This window comes from Benincasa hispida, chromosome 3 (genome assembly GCF_027475165.1).
Source record: "Benincasa hispida cultivar pf3 chromosome 3, pf3_genome.v1.1, whole genome shotgun sequence".
Taxonomy (NCBI): domain Eukaryota; kingdom Viridiplantae; phylum Streptophyta; class Magnoliopsida; order Cucurbitales; family Cucurbitaceae; genus Benincasa; species Benincasa hispida.
Genome location: NC_143480.1, coordinates 1,440,071 through 1,457,368, shown reverse-complemented (window position 1 = coordinate 1,457,368; position 17,298 = coordinate 1,440,071). Strand labels below are relative to the sequence as shown.

The 17,298-nt window shown below is 32.4% G+C and overlaps 2 protein-coding genes across 2 annotated transcripts; both read left to right on the top strand.

The window, feature by feature from the left end:
• Positions 1-415: 415 nt before the first annotated feature.
• Positions 416-5,539, top strand: TO1 (thioredoxin O1). Its single transcript, XM_039027423.2, has 6 exons — positions 416-763; positions 3,019-3,084; positions 3,195-3,245; positions 3,410-3,489; positions 4,572-4,616; positions 5,204-5,539. The coding sequence occupies exons 1-6, from the start codon at positions 511-513 to the stop codon at positions 5,300-5,302; spliced, it is 594 nt and encodes a 197-aa protein (XP_038883351.1). The 5' UTR covers positions 416-510; the 3' UTR covers positions 5,303-5,539.
• A 4,446-nt stretch (positions 5,540-9,985) lies between these two features.
• LOC120074375 (phenylalanyl-tRNA synthetase class IIc family protein) lies at positions 9,986-16,490 on the top strand. Its single transcript, XM_039027472.2, has 10 exons — positions 9,986-10,358; positions 11,268-11,458; positions 12,871-13,077; positions 13,168-13,285; positions 14,493-14,569; positions 15,187-15,366; positions 15,476-15,520; positions 15,694-15,798; positions 15,989-16,105; positions 16,204-16,490. The coding sequence occupies exons 1-10, from the start codon at positions 10,154-10,156 to the stop codon at positions 16,252-16,254; spliced, it is 1,296 nt and encodes a 431-aa protein (XP_038883400.1). The 5' UTR covers positions 9,986-10,153; the 3' UTR covers positions 16,255-16,490.
• The last annotated feature ends 808 nt before the right edge of the window (positions 16,491-17,298 follow it).

The following is a 17,298-nucleotide window of genomic DNA, read 5'->3' as shown; positions in this document are numbered from 1 at the left end:
AAAAATTCAACAAATAAACACATTTTCTCTCTTTATTTGAAAATATTAAAAAAATCATATTAAATACATTCTCTTTCTTCATAATAAATACAATTTGTCTCTCAATCATGAAGAAAACTTCGTAACTAGAAAAATATATATAAAAATAAAAAATAAAAATAATAAAAAATAATAAATTTGTCCAAAAATAATACTTGAAAAAATTCAAACTTGAAGAGATTTTTGAAAAATATGGCCTAAAGAGAGGATGTTTTAGGTAAAAATCATAAATATATCCGTTAAAGAAACCTGAAAACAAGAAACTCGGTGTCTGGTGGACCTAGAGATTGCCTCCAAACAGACTAGGCCTTAGATTGGGCTTTACTGGGCCGGGCTTGTCTTTTTAGGACCAGAATTAGGCCCAGCAAGGCAGAGGTTCCCTTTCAATCGTCAATCCGGAAATTTTCAGTTTCTCCGAAAGAAACACGAAAGAGAAAAAGGAGTGATCCTCAATTTCGGCGAATCGGCAGAATGGGAAGAAATATCGTCGCCCAGTGGCGTCTACTCCGGCGAGTCCTCGACGACGGCTGGCGGAGAGGTCCACGTTATCGCAATTATTCTATTTTCAGTCGCTCTGGAACACCTCTTGGAAGCTGGTCATCATCATCGTCTTCGTTGCCCAAGTTCCTCTTCAGCTCCTCCGGTCCCTCCCTTCGCGACGTGCCGGACTTTCATTCCCCCAGTGTACATTTCCAGCACTGTCGATCTCTATGCTCAGCGTCAGGTTCTGCATTTCTTGTCCCCCGTACCCCCCCACCACCACACACACACACCTCAAGGACAATTTGGCACTGGATTGTTAGAGTGTTGTATTTATTATGTTCATCTTCCGTGTATATATATTATATATAAGCGTCGTTTGGAAAATTAGAAGGCTTCGGTTGGTTGGGCTTAGCCGCTCAGTGCAGGTTGCGCTGAGAACCCAAGGAACCGAGATTTAGAAAGAGGCAGATTCTCTCGTTCGATTATTTAGCATTTCTATTTGTGCTCTTTGAAACTCACTGTTCACTGTTCAATAAACGAGCCGATAGATGTAGGTTTTTCTTGATTAAACCACCATAAATATTTCTTGTTCTTTGATATTTCCTGCGAGCTGACTTGTTTCTTGTTTCTGGTATGGATAAATTGCAATCGTACATTTTTTTTTTCTCTCAAATAAATATCAAGACACCGTCATGTTTTGTTTTGCTATTTCGATTTTAGCACAATAACTTAAAGAAGTTCTCGCTGTGTGCGAGTGTATTTTTATTTTATTTTATTTGTGTGAAAGAAACATTTCATTGATATATGAAATAAGTAGGAAAGCCCAAACACCAAAAGGTAATTACAGTAGGGAGCGCCAATTACTGATTAAAAAAGATAAGCTAAAATGAGCTAAGGATGCATTGTTTTACGCCAAGAAAATCTAAAAAAAAAAGAGTAAAAGATGAGAAAGAGTCATTAAAGAGCCGAGTGTTCCTTTCACCCCATAAGTACCAAAAGAATGTGCGAATAAGAGCCAACCAAACTGTCTTCTTAGATTCACCAAAAAGCCATCAGCAAAGAAGCCAAAGTATCAAATATGCTATTAGGACATGTGTAGGACCATCCAAATGCAAGCAAAACAATATCCCAAAAATTAGCAACAAAAGAACAATGCAAAAACAAATGGACCATCATTTCTGCATTCCTACGACACGTGTGACACCAAGAAGGAGATAGAGACATAAATATGTAAGGCATTTGGCACTGTAAACGGTAAGTAGGATTGATGGCACCCCAGTTAAGCCTCCAAAGAAAAATTTTAATCTTTTTGGGATACTTGTCCTTCCAAACCATTGTATAGAGACCAAACAAAGTAGAATCCAAAGTGCCTACCAAATCGACCATAAGGGTTTTAATGGTAAAACCCAAAAAAGGATCAGGAGGCCACAACCAGAGGATGAAGAGGAACATAATCTGACAGATGCCAGATGTTGAGACAAAGAGGCCCATTCAGAAATCTTCAACTCAGTAAGATTACGACGTAAGTTTCAGTTCCGAGCACAAGTGGATGGAACCCAAATAGTTGCCACGGTAGCCTCTGTCTGTTGAGCTATATGTAAAAGCCATGAATACATTGTAGCAAGTAACACCACAACTAAGCTAAGGATCATGCCAAAAGATGTAGATGCTCCATCACCAATCCTACGATGAATATATCAACCCCCCAACCAATATACCGACAAATAAACTTCCAAGGAGTTTTAGAAGAGCCATGAGAAATAAGAGTGGGCCAAAAATAATTAGAAGAATAATACTTAGCCACGATAAGAGATCTCCTTAACACATCATGTTGAGATAAAAATTGCCAAGTCCATTTTGCAAGCAGAGTAGAATTGTGATGATGAAAATTCCCAATACCAGCCATCCTTAACTGAGGACGTTGAAAAATCATCCAATTCACATTGTGCGTACCACCGTCACACAAGAACCTTTCCAAAAGAAATTTCGAACCAACTTACCAAGGCAATTAATGATAGAGGAAGGAACTCGAAACAAAGACAAATAATATGCAGGGAGACCAGAAAGAGTAGCTTGTATGAGGGTATCTTTTCCTCTTTTTGAAATGTAAGCATACTTCCAATTATGGAGTTTATGTTGAAACCTCTCCACCACTGGTTGCAAAAGATTAACTAAAGTAGAATTGCCACCCGAAGGAAGTCCTAAATAGATAGTTGGCTAGAAATCCCTTTTGCAACCAAAAGAGCTCAACAACCATTCAAAATTAGAGTCAAGAACATGAAGCCCAAGGAGGTCACTCTTAGCAAAATTAATTATAAGCCCAGAAGCAAATTAAAAAAATACGGCTCTTCTCGCTGTGTTGGTGTATGCTCACATCGTTTTTCCTTCCTTTGGAGTACGGCTCTTCTCTATCAGACATTAGCGATGAATTATGTTACTTCTTCATCAATGACCTTATAACATGTGATAAATGATGATTTAATTACATGATTTCAGATCCTTCGAACATTATCTTGATAAAATCTGAAGATCAATTCAACAAGTCACTTAGCAAAGCACAAGGTATGCCTCTTTAGCAATATCGTTTTGGTAAATAAATTTCTTACTTTGCCTTTTCAGATGCCTAACAATGCTGGATCTTCATTTGTTTCTTGGCCAAAAACTCATTTTAGATGAAGCCTTGCCGGCAATTTTTTACTTCACAGCTGCCTGGTGTGGTCCTTGTGAGTTCCAAACCAGTATTACATATGTCGATTCAATTGGTTTAGTTTTTTTCTTACTATATATAAACGTTTGCACTCCTATAGTTTTCCTGCAGTTTTTGCTAGTTGTTTGATGTATTGTAATTTGTATGGACTCTCAGTTTGTTTTATTTCTATATCTGCAGGCAGATTATTAGCTCCTGTAATCAAAGAATTGAGTAAGAACCATCCTCAGGTGACAACATATAAAATTGACATTGATCAGGTAAGTACTCAATGTTTGATTGTTTCACCTTTTTTAGGCATTATATCGACCAGAAGCATAGAGGTTCAAATTCCCACCCACCCCCACATATCGCTGAATTTAAAAAGGGGGGAAAAGGAAAATAATTGTCAGGTTTTGATTGCCAATGTTGGACTTGATTGTATTACCTCTGATACTTTTTAATTTCTATAATCTTGTGAAATTAGGTCCTACTGATTCTTAACAGTGACGACCTTAAGAAAGGTTTCATCCATGTTTGCCACATACCTAGATTTTAATATCTTATGGGTTTCCTTAACACTCAAATTTTGTAGAGTCAGGCGGGTTGTCTTGTGAGATTAGTCGAGGTGCGTATAAGCTGATTCGGACACTCGCGGATATATATATATAAAAGAACAGTGATGACCTTGAGAAAATGGATCATAGGTTAGCAATAATCTTCAAATTCCACAGAAGGGAAAGTCTTTGTTTTGGCCCTTATTACATGGGAACATCGAACACTTGTCCAAATTCAGGATAATAGCACCTTCTGGATTGTGAACTTTTGAAAGGAGTTTGGATTGAGGTTTTTGATTGGTGTAATTGGGAAAATTTTGAAATTTATGCAATGCCAGTTGGAGAGTAGTGGAGGTTTCAGAGGATCCATTTTGGGACTTTTAGTTAAAAAGGACATCAGTTTCTTTCTAGCTTCTAGATGAAGTTGCTAATCAAAGGGTGTGACAGTGTGAGCGTTTATTATTATTGTTATTATTAATTTTTTTAATTAAAAAACATAAATAAACAATATGTATTTTAAAATTTTAAAGCATTCTCTCCTTTCCCCAATGCTGCATTCCTATTGTGATTTTCAATGGTTATGGCGTGAGAAGATTTCTTTCCTCGTTAGATTTTTTGTTTTTTTAGCAGTGTCTAATAGAAAAAGGTTATTTTAGTGTACTTTATGGCTGGTAAAATATTGGATCTAATGCATACTTGATTTTGCGTAGTTATTTTTTTTCCATATGCTTTTAACGCTTTTCGTTTGTCTTTATCATCTCATGCAGTGAAAATGGTTCATAATCAAATTGTTATTCCTTTTACAGGAAGGCCTCGAAAGGACTTTGAACAACTTAAATATTACCTCTGTGGTAAGAGTCTGCTCTTGTAATTTGCTACAGCCTCGTTATGAGTTTTATAAATAGTTCCAGAGTTCAAGCATTTCTATTTTCGTGCTTAATTTCAACAGTATTATTTGATGATTGTAGTCCAATTTACCTTTAATACTGCTGAAAAAATTTAATCTTGAAGAGGACAAACCAATCGAATTATCTTTTTTAAGGTAAATAACTTTGTTTCTGTTTAATTTGCATTCGTCAATCATAATGGATGGTGAGTGAAAATGAGGGGGAAGACATTCTGATGCTGTCGTATATTAGTTGAACTGGCCCAAACACGCTCTTATTTTGTTGTACCTTCTTTGTCTTCATGTATCTGCAACATTTTTTGAGTTCTCAGTACACTCCCTATAGCAAAATTGTATAATCTCATGTGATTATACTTGCTAATGATGTCTGAATGTCAAGTGTCCAGTAATTTTGAACGCTGTTTTATATTAAATCCAAAAATGTTCTAGTTCAAACGACCTTAAAAACTTGTGGGAATCCATTTGTTATATATATTTTTATAGTAGATACAATCATATCTCATATGCTTATTGTTATGTTGGGCAAAACAGCCAACACTTCAATTCTTTCAGAGTGGCAAAAAGGCAGGGGAAATTGTCGGTGCTGATGTTGCAGGCATAAAAAATATGATGGAGAAGCTTTACAAATGAGCTGACGTATTTTGCTTAATCCCTCCTCAAAGCAGGTTTACGATTTGGCACGTAGGTTCTGGAACCAGTCCTACTATGAACTTTAGTTTTATTAGTGTAATGAATTTTGATAACCATCAGATCAGTGATCGACTAATAAAGTTGTAACCAGGTTTTCTTTCATGTGATGATTAGCAGAGGTGAATCCTTTTACCAAAAGTATTTAATGAGAGAACTGATACAGAATTAACTATTCAATGCATTTACGGCACATGCATAGGATTTAATATCTTAGAGTTTTTGTGACACTCAAATATTGTAGGATTAGGTGAATTATCCCATGAGATTAGTTGAAGTACGTGTAGCTGATCCAGACACTCACGGATATTAGGAAATAAAAAGTTATTTGAGGCACATTTGAGAGTTGAGAACTATGGAGTTTTTTTTTTTAAAACAAAAAGAAATGTATATGTATATTTGCTAGTTTAAGTATAATTCAGGGTTTAAGTGTCTCGATTTATGGTTTTTTTTATGTATATGTATATGTATAAATGTAGGACAAAATACACTTCAAGGTTTTCAAGTAGATTTTTATTTGGTCTAGAGGTTTTATGATGGATACTTTTAGTCTCCGAAGTTTGAAGAATGGTTCTACATGGTAACTTATTTGATCGTTAGTTGACCTAACGGATTGTTGATTGTATTGCTAAATGTTGAGATGTACTTGTTTAGTCGTCAGATTTTACTCTAAATGTATTGGAAATTCATTAAGTTAAAATTTGAGATATTTAAATAGATGTTTAAAATTTGAGAGCTATGGAGAGTCTTTGTTTTTTCAAGTCTTTTTTCTTGCATATGCTCGTCTCATTTCGGAGAATCTCAACTGCAAACAATCGGTTGAAAGTTTGAAACCTTAGGACCAACGAATGGACCGTTGAAGTATAACTTAGGGGCTTGAGTGTGTCTCGATTTATGATGTTTAAAATTACAAATATTTGTGCCTTCAAATAAATTATACATCATCATCATATATTATGATATGAAAATGTGGTGGTGAATGTTAATTTATTAGGTTGCTTACTTTATAATCCATTTTGAAAAGAAAAAAAACATGTTTTAAAATAATGAAACTACCAGTTTGTCAACGTTAAATTAAAATTGTCATATAATAATTATTAACAATACTTGATTTTTAAAAGAATAATTATGTTAATTATTTTGGATTCTTCCAACATGACAAAGTAGATAAGTCACTTGTAAAAACGAGCATAGCTAAATGATTAAGACATCTATTTTTCAAATTTAAAAGTTCAAATTGCTTTCACATTTATTACATTTATGTATGTATTTTGATTGTTTAATTAAAAAAGCGATGTTAATTATTTTTTTTAGAACATAAGTGATGTAGAATATAAAGTCACAAACACCATACAAGTTAACAAATAAATATACTTTATTGAATTTGTTAAATTACAAATTCAAAATTTTGAACTCTTTAAGCTTGTATTCACATAAATCTGTGTTTTTTTGGGAAAGAAAGTTTATGAGCTTTTAAAATTAGTTGAATATGTATTTGTCTTGTTTTGTTTTTAAATGGTCATCCACCTATTTAACATTTTTAAAAATTGACAATCCTATTGAATAAAAAACTTAACGTTAATTTCTTATTCGACACGAATCAATAAATTTATTGATTTTTTAAAAATTGTTAACGTAGGCGAAAGTAGATTTATTCAACATTTTAAAACTTTAGAAAATTATAGAACTCCAAAATTGAAATTTTAGATACCTTTTACCATTAAAATATATTTTAAAATTTAACGAGCTGAAGACTTTAAGATATACGCGTAAAGGTAGCCTAGGTTAAGAAAGTTAGGTTGGTTTTGGAGGGGAAAAAAAAGGACAATTTTAAAATTTTTTAGAAAAATGATTTTTTTTTTTTTTTTCTTCTTTTAAGTGAAAAGTCTCCTTCAAAATTGGAATGAGATCCACACAATGAATGAGATGACGGTTGTTGTGATTTCTTTTATTATTTTTTTTAACAAATTCATTTCCTTTATTTTTTAAGGAAATGTCATATCATTGTTTTTTTTTATAATTATTATCGTAATATATCATATAGTTTTCTTTTATTTTTTTTTAGCAATATTAAATTTAGTTAAAAAGATATTACATGTGTCACTTTCCAACTGAAAGTTATACAATAAATATATATGTATTCAAAGTTACAAATTCATTTCCTTCATTTTTTTAAGGAAATATAATATCACTGTTTTCTATAATTATTATCTTATTATATCATATAGCTTTGTTTTATATTTTTTTTAGCAATATTAAAATTAATTAAAAATATTACATATTTAATCATTTTATTTGAAAATAATAAGCTACTATATATGGATAAAGATATTACCACTGTTTTTTATTCTACCTCATAGTGTAGTTTTATTTTACTAAATGTGTAAGCTATGTAATATTTAAGAAGAAAACTACAATATGATATAGTAAAATAAATTTACTGCATGATTAAGTAAAATTATAAAACCTTGCTATGTGGAAATATAAAAAGTTTTATTCTTTTTCTAATATATTACTAATCATTCTAAATCAAATTAGTAGATAATTATATTAAAAAAGAAACATCTTGGTCTCTAGATTTTGGATTTAGTTTATATTTGATCCTTATGTTTCAAAATCTAATACTTTTGTCTCTGAATAATCCTCAATTTTAGTCCTCTAGATAACAAAACCGCTAAGGGCCGTTTGGTTCAAGGTTTTATAGATGCATACGAATAAAACATGATTGAGAATAAGATCCCTATGAATAGAATGTCTAGGAATAAAAAATAACTATGTTTGATCATGCATAAGAAATGCCATCAGGATTTTATTAATAAAAAAATTATGTTTGTATTTAATTTAATAAATTAAGCACGATGATCTTTTATAATCGAAATATATTAATTAATTAAACAACGGAGATCATTCCATACATTTATAAAAATTAATTGATTAATTCAGAATCAATAATAATCTTAAGTTTCAAATATAGTAAAATGAGTCCAACTATTTACAAACATAGACAAATTTCACTAGTGATAACCTGCGATAGACTTTTATCCCTTGCATAGGTCTATCGCCTAGTGATAAAATCTATAATAGCTGATAGACAATGAAAATCTTCTATGATAGTAAATAGTTTGATATTTTGTCTATTTATAATAATTTCTCTAATCTTAATTATAAATATTTTGAAACGGGGTAATTTATAATTTAAATTAACCAATTATGTATTGAATGAACGTATTATAACCTATTAGTCAATCAATTTTACCGTTAATTAAGTTCGATACTAGTAATTTTAATTATATAATATAAAAAATATATTTTACTAAAAAATGGATTATATAAAAAGTGAAAGAAAGAGATAAAAATATGATATGTTAATAAATAATACTAAAAAAAAGTTTTATATATATGACATATTAAAAACGAACGCAATAATAAAAATTGATCATAATAAATAAATAACTGATTATAAATAATTAATAATTATTATATGTATATCGAACGATCAAATTAAAATTAATCTCAAACAATAACTGCTTTATTATAAAAAATAATGATAACTAATCAAATATTATCATTGAAAGATGGTTTTTTGTAGAATTAATATTGATCAATCAAGTAATTAATTATATCCATAATGAAATCATATAGAAAATGTAAAACATATGGAGAAAGGAAAACCTACGGTTTTGGAGGGGAAAAGAAAATAGTTTGTGACAAATGAGGATGTTTGAGAATAGCTCATTCCCAGTCAAAGTGTTGAAATCTGTTAAACAAGCATGATTTTTGCATGTACAATTTCTATGCAGAAAACCCTCTAACCAAACGACCCCTTAGGCCTCGTTTGATAATATATATTTTTTTCTTTTGGGTTTACGAGAATTAAGCTTATAATCATTTCACCCACCTTTAAGTTTCTTACTTTGTTATCTAACTTTTACACATGTATTAAAAAATCAAGTCAATTTTTGAGAACTAAAAAAAAATAATTTTTAAAAATTTGTTTTTGTTTTTATAATTTGACTAAAAATGCAAGTATTGTAACTAAGAACGATGTAAACTATTATAAAAAAAAAGAAAAAAAGAAAAAGACTTAATTTTAAAAAATTAAAAACCAAATAGTTACCAAATGAATTTATAGTCACTCAACAGAATAAATTTTAGTGACTTAATGAAAAACCATTGATTAGATTTCAATAATGCTTTAAAATAAAACTATAATAGTGGTATTATTTTTAGTTATGTATAATAGTTTATTATTTTACAAATAAAATGATTAAATATGTAAAATTTATTTTAATTGAATTTAATCTTACTAAAGAAATGAAAAAAAAAACTACACGATATAACAAGATAATAATTATAAAAAATAGTGATATTATAATTCATTAAAAAAAAAGAAATGAATTTGTAAAAAAAAGTGATAAAAGAAATTTCATTGTGTGGGTCTCATTACAATTTTGAAAGAGACTTTTTACCAAAAGAAAGAAAGAAAAAAAAAAAAAAAACTACCTTATTTTGTTAAAACATTTTTAAAACCATCAATTTTCTGATTAAGGGGTTGGGTAATTGTAATTTCAAATTGATCAATTATATTTTTATTATTTCATAAGTGAAATAACTTCTTGAAAAATTGGTTTTCTGAAGTTATTGGGCCTTTGAGGTGTTTTAAACGTTGGGCCTGGGAAAGCCCACAATTCGTTCGATGGTTTCTCTGTGCGCTGCGATCGACGGTGCCTGAAGGCACCCCCGATAAGATTATGTTGGGATTGAGCAGGACCAGAAGTGGACGGGACGACTAGCATGGCATCGACTCTGTCACTGACTCAAGCTCTTCTCTTCACCAATGCGTCTAATCTTCTACGCAGAAACTGCCTCAGAACCTTTGTCTTCTCTGCATCTTTCTCCTCCTCCTCAGCTCTTTCCTCCGACAACGTTCACCGGAAGAAATGGAGACAGCCGGTCTCTTCACTTCTTGAGCTCGGCGGAATCGCAATTGCCAAAGATGGTAAATTATTCTTTTCTGTTTTATTTTACCCGCCTATGCCGTTTTCTTGTTTTGCTAATCCGCGTCTGTATTCGGTGTCATGGATTCATTCCTATTCGTGAGATTTTCTGGTGGAACTTCCACGATTTTGTTGAATTTTGTTTAGCGATGTGAATATAGTTACTATCTTGGATAATTGTAATTTTTCATGTGATAATTTTGCTGCTTCGTCTTTTGGACTTTAGAAACAACACCGAACTTTCTCTGATTCTTCGCTTAGTCTACGATATGTTTTAACATTGCGACTGAGCACCAGGGAATGGTAAGGGGCTCTGTTTCACGGACCTCTGAGAACTTTTTCTGAAAAAAATCCGTCAGTGTACTTTTTCCATATTGTATTCTTCTATTTTCTAATTTAGAAAGCTGTTTGAAGAGTGAGTTTTCCCCTCCTCGTCTTTATTAATTCTCTTGTTGATGTCAACTACAACATATGTAGATCACTCTATACTAAGGAGAACGTTAAACAGCTGGGTACAGCATCTGTGCTTATTTCTAATTTCTAATGAAGAAAATAACTTTTAAGTTCAATTTCTAAACATCCTCAAAGTGTTTGGTTCTGCCGTTCTGAGCCATAATTAATGATCTTTCTAGATTCCTGTTTTATATTGGCGTTTATGTAAGATAACTACTTCCAAAAATGGTTATGCGGTTGCTATTTGTTGCTTCATTTTCCCCCTGATTTGAAGTTAAATAATTATTCATTGCAGTTCATATTTCTCTTTTGTTAATTCAACGAAACTATTTTATGGATTTAATTTTCTAGGTGCTTGTTGAACTGTTCTGCCAATTAACCATATTTTTATAAAATTTATATCGCCTGAAGTTAAATTTTAATGTGCACTAGTTACTAATATTATTGGTGGCTTGCAGATGTTGTGAGGGATGATCCTACAAACAATGTCCCAGATAATATTTTCTCAAAACTTGGTATGCAACTCCACCGAAGAGATAACCATCCACTTGGCATTCTGAAGAATGAGATATACAAATATTTTGATATCAATTACTCAAATAAGTTCAATAAGTTTGATGACCTCAGTCCAATCGTTTCTGTGAAGGAGGTAAGCCTTTTAAACTCATCAATTGGTTTTGAGGCTGAAAGGAAGCCCATTCGATGTCTATCTCTATCCCGAGGAAATTTTAGTTTCCAGAAAATTGAGTAGTCCAGTTGCCAATTCTCTGGAAAAATGAGTTTTACGCTGCTTTAGAACCTTTGTATGTGAATCTTTGATCTAGAAAATTGCAAGTATTTCAACCTTTCTGCATGAAAAGGACTAATGACAGAAAACATATAACTGCTCGATTTCAGCAACTTGTATTGCTTCTGTTGTTCAGTATATTGTGCGACCAGACTTAGTTTGAAGATTTATCCACGCCTCAAATCTTTTGCCATGTTTTTTATTTTTTTTTTGGGGGGGGGGGGGGCGGGGGCGGGCACAAAGGAAATCTGCTCCTACGCAGAATTAAATGCAGGTGCTGGTTTAGCTGCAACTGCAAGTACTTGCTGACTTATAGGGGATGGAATTTTATAACCACCCTTCTTACGCTTGGAAGTGTTGGTTTTCTTAGTAAATGGTGATTTAGTTAAATCTGAGTTTTGCTCACATTCTTCTTTTATAACTCTGCTAGGACACTGACAACATTCCTACACCCTTTGACCCTTTGCATTCTTTAAGAGTTCCAGAAGAATCTGTATATCTTAGTTTTCTTTCTCTCCTCCTTTTACACCTATAGTTATGCAGTATGAAAGCATGTAAAACTTTCATTTAGGTGTTAATTGCATCAGCTATCTTTTGTAGTTGAAACTTTTTCTTAATATAGTGCACAGAACAAATCATCATAACTTGGCACTTCGGTGGAAAGGACAAGCCAAAACTCATAGTGTAAAGAGGGTTACAGGTTCAGGTCTTGATTACTACTTATTTAGGATATTAATAATATCCCTTGAATATCCTGACTCCACTATCATCGAACCAAGTGGTTGTCTTATCATGTATCAGCTATAAATGTGCATTGCACGTGTAACCAAAAATGCTTTTGGTTCCTAGAGTTTGAACTTGGTTTTTATTTGGTCATCATTCCATCAAGTCAACTCAGGGACAAATTAAAAATCAAATTCAAACCTTGGGGTCCAAACATGTTGCCTATGAAACCTTGGAATTAAATTGATACTAAATTCAAACTTAAGACCAAAAGCTAATACAAGCCTTAGGGACCGAACATCTTATGGACCAAATGGAAACTTAATTCAAATTGACCAAAGTGTTCGGACATATTTGGATTGAAAAAGAAAAGTACTAAATATTTTTTGGAAGAAGGCAGGATTAGTTTCGTAGTTGTCAACTTTCCTGGCAACTGGTTAAGTTTTTTTTCTCCTTCATTCCAATAGCTTATGTGTTATTTATTTATATATAATAGTTATTATTTTTAAACATACAATGCCTCTTATCGAATCCTATGATTATGGCTGCAGAATTTTGATGATGTATTGGTTCCAGAAGATCATGTAAGCCGAAGTTATAATGATACATACTACATTGACTCGCAAACTGTTCTGAGATGTCATACAAGTGCTCATCAAGCGGAGCTGTTGAGAAGAGGATATACTCAGTTTCTTGTGACAGGAGACGTTTACCGTCGGGATTCCATTGATTCAACTCATTACCCTGTATTTCATCAGGTAGTCTAAATGAATGCAGTAATCAATTCATGACTTTTGCTGAATTTACCAAAATTTTCATTCAATGAATTTCGTTGCCACTTCCCACAGATGGAAGCTGTCCGTGTTTTTTCTCTAAATGATTGGGAGGCATCTGGCACAGATGGAACTTCTTATGCTGCTGATGACTTGAAGAAATGCTTGGAAGGTTTGGCAAGGCATTTATTTGGTAAGTTTGTATTAATCAAGGCACCCATGATTCTTCCGTTTCTGCCTTAGGTTTGCGGTTGGAATTCCAATGCAAATGATTTTGGGGAAAAAACAATAACACTTGCAGGATAAGCTGTTAATCATAAAAACTATAGGAGTAACAAATATAATGATCAGATAAGTATTAATGAGTATTATTTTGCCTATGATCATTAAGGGGGCTTTTGGGCTTTCGAGCGACTCTTTCAACTGCCACCTAATCTCCCAACAAGTTTCTGGGCACTGAGTTGAATTATTAAGTCTAGAGTTGTTTAGTTTGAAGAGTTAGTCCATGTTTGGGGTGTAAAGTTGTTTAATATGGATTCTGAAGTCTATATGCTGACTTTTTTTTTTTTTGCTACTTTTGATTTAATATGCAATTAAAGCTATATTTCAATCCTTACAAAATTGATTTTAAAATTCATTACATTATTTGTTCTACCCCACTCAAATTTGATATGGGATTGAGTATGAAGGCAACAAATTTTCTTAATGTGAGATCAACTCTAGATGGCTTGAATTTGGATTTTACATTTTCTAAAAAAAAAAAAAAACATTTGGGATAAAGTTTGGACTATGTCCAAATTTAATTGAACCTAATTGTTAGGTTCTATCCAAATTTTGGTTTTGATTTGGAGTAGAATTCTAAGATGGATTTTGTGGAATTTGATTTGGGATGAAAATTTGATTAAATTGAATCAACATTAATCTTTTGTTTGATTTAAATTTGACCAATTTGTGGATTATAATTTGAATCAAAATTTCTAATTTGATAAAGATTCAACATTGATATGTTTTTTTTTTAAAAAAAAAATTTAATCAACACTTTTCTTAAAAAAAATTGTGGGGGTGGAGTTATTGTAATTATATTGGATGGATAGAGTGTAGGAAAATAGAGTTCTTCAATAAATGTGCAAACACTATTTGAAGTCAGTAAGTGTAGTTATTTGCGAAGTATGTGGGCCAAACAAAGAGTTTGATTATTTTTAATCAAATCCACCCAACTCAAGTTGGTGGTCCAAATGCCCCTAAAAAGCTTCTTCCAAACGTGGTTACATTTTTAAGATAACAATGAACCCAACTTACGTAATTATGTTTTGGTTTTTAAAACCAAATTCTTTAATTTTGCAGTGGTTGTACACATGATGGAGCTATGTTTTCAATAACTAATCTCTTAAAACTTCCAGGTGCTGTGGAAATGCGCTGGGTTGATGCATATTTCCCATTTACAAACCCATCATTCGAACTCGAGATTTTCTTTCAGGTATGTCAGATGATCATGAAGTCAACTTGCTCTTCAGAATTCAATACTTTGATCATGGTGCACTGCATTGCTTCTTTTATAAATAGCTTTCATTGTCACCAATATGCATTCAAGTTTATCTATGTCAAGTTTTACACAGCATTAGGTTTATCATAAGAACCATACAACTTTTTAACTTTTGATAAGTTAGACAAGGGAACCACAAAGTGTGAATGTGTTAGGGAGGGGACGTAGATGCTCTCTCTCTCTCTCTCTCTCTTTTTAAATAAAAAAAAATATATTATTACCATTATTAATATTTTTGTGTGTGTGTGTTGGGGTGGGGGGGATTTAGTAATCAACCAGACAAAGGCAAGAGGGCAACAAAAAGTTCCTCTATTTGGGATTGGCCACAACCATTTCTCAGCTATTATTTCCATCCATGAATCATATAAAATAATGAATAGTTAGTGCTTGAATTATGAGATGAGATTTCCTTGACAACTTATTTATGTTGCATTTGCTGTTGGTTCCTTCTTGAATGAAATTTATTCTTTGTTCTCTCTTTCTTTTTCAAACAAAAATATAATAAAAATTAATCCTGTATCTGAGGGTTATTTGATGCGCTACTTATGCAGGAGAAATGGCTGGAAGTATTGGGATGTGGGGTGATGGAGCAAGAAATATTGCAAAAATGTGGCAAAGAGAATCATGTTGCATGGGCTTTTGGTCTTGGATTGGAAAGGCTAGCCATGGTTCTTTTTGATATACCTGATGTCCGATTATTTTGGTCAGCCGATGAGCGATTTACCTCGCAGGTAGCTAATTACATCATGCAAACTGTACTCTTCCGTTTTTTCCACTATTTTCTCTTGGCATTCTCAAAAATAAATTATCCAATATCACGTTTGGGCTTTTTCTTTGCAGTTCTCAAAGGGCAAGCTAGGTGTTAAATTTAAACCATTTTCTAAGGTACTATTACCAAACATTTTAGGCATCGAGGGATAGCAATATTTGATTTCCTGAAAACGCAATTTTTTTTATTTTATTTCTTTTAGTAACATCTAACTGGTTTCAGTATGACTTCTAAGAAATTATATCCTCTAAATTATTTTAAAAAGCTTTAGTAATTGTATCTGCTGCAGTTTCCACCTTGCTACAAGGATATTAGTTTTTGGATCAATGATTCTTTCACCGAGAATAATTTGTGTGAAGTCGTGAGAGGAATTGCCGGGGACCTTGTTGAAGAGGTATATTATTAACTGTTTTCAGGGCAAGAGTTCCTTAAATAATTTTCGTGAAGTAAATGCTTATGGTAGGAGCATGAGAAAATTTTTCTTTTTGAAGTACATGCTTAAGATAATCTGGTCTGTTCAGTTATCTGACAGTTGCCCCTCGTTTAGTGAAATAATCTCATTCTTCACAAATGAATGCTGGCAGGTGCAACTGATAGACAGTTTTACCAACGAGAAGAAAGGGATGACAAGTCACTGTTACAGGATTGCTTACCGATCTATGGAACGGTCACTCACAGATGAAGAAATCAATGATTTGCAGGTATTTATCAACTTTAAGTTGTATCCATATTGTATATTAATTTGTTTAAAAAAGAAGTTTGGATACAGGCTTCATATATTTTGTGGTTGCAAATGCAGAGGAACGTGAGAGAACAGGTTCAGAGCAGGTTGAATGTTGTCTTAAGATGAACATAAAAAGTGCAACAATTTCAGTCAAAGCCATGTAATGTTATTTACTCTTTACCTGCTCTACGGATTGAAATTTTAATCTGTACATCATTTGAATAATTTCTACAATTTTTTTCGAACTGAGTGATAGGAAGTCTAGAGTATATAATCCAGTTAGAACCATGAAAATAATCATCAAGAATTCAAGTGGAGATGTGCTTTAATTTTTTAATCTATACAATCAGTTATTTCCCTTACCTCATGTTTTACTAAACCTTAGCTTATTTTCATACCCGTTGAACTTATACTATCAAAAAACCGATTTAACATTAGACCACTTTTGCCTAGATTTGCAAGGGAGACTTCATTTGGTCTAAAATATGACAAAGGAATAAGAATTCAAACTTCTTGTGTGCTTTGAAGTAAGTTATGCATTTATGTTGGGAGCTGGGGGGTGGATAGTCATTATCAATGGGAATTCAGAATTTAGAATTCATTGTATGTAACAGAACAAAAGAATGCAAATAGGAAATGTATCCTTTATATATAATCTAGACAGGAACCCAGTTCTTCTATTGATGTTTGTTTTGTGGAACCAAATCAAGAAGCGCATTTGACGTTGGTTGTCTCCCTTTTATATGGGAATTGGAAACAGCCTCAATTAGCATCTCTCACAGAGGAGAATTTTCTTGGCAGCCGAACAAATAGAAGCTGAGGGAAGGTACTTTTCCTGAATGGTTGAGCCAATTTTGATATTTCTATCCAACTAACGAAGCCTGCAGGTTAAAACATTCTACGTAGAAAATTTATAAAACTTTTAACGACACATAAAATAGCCAAACTTGAACTAGAGCAAGATAAATTACTGATCAGAATGATATTATGATAAATATCGACTCAAAGAAATAAAAGACGCTTTTAACAACACACAAAACAATCAGACTTGAACCAGAGCAAGATAATCTACTGATCAAAACGATATTATTATGATAAACATCAACTCAAAGAAATAAAAGAAAGAAAATCATTTTACAACACTTCCTCCAACTAGTAAATAGGATGAAG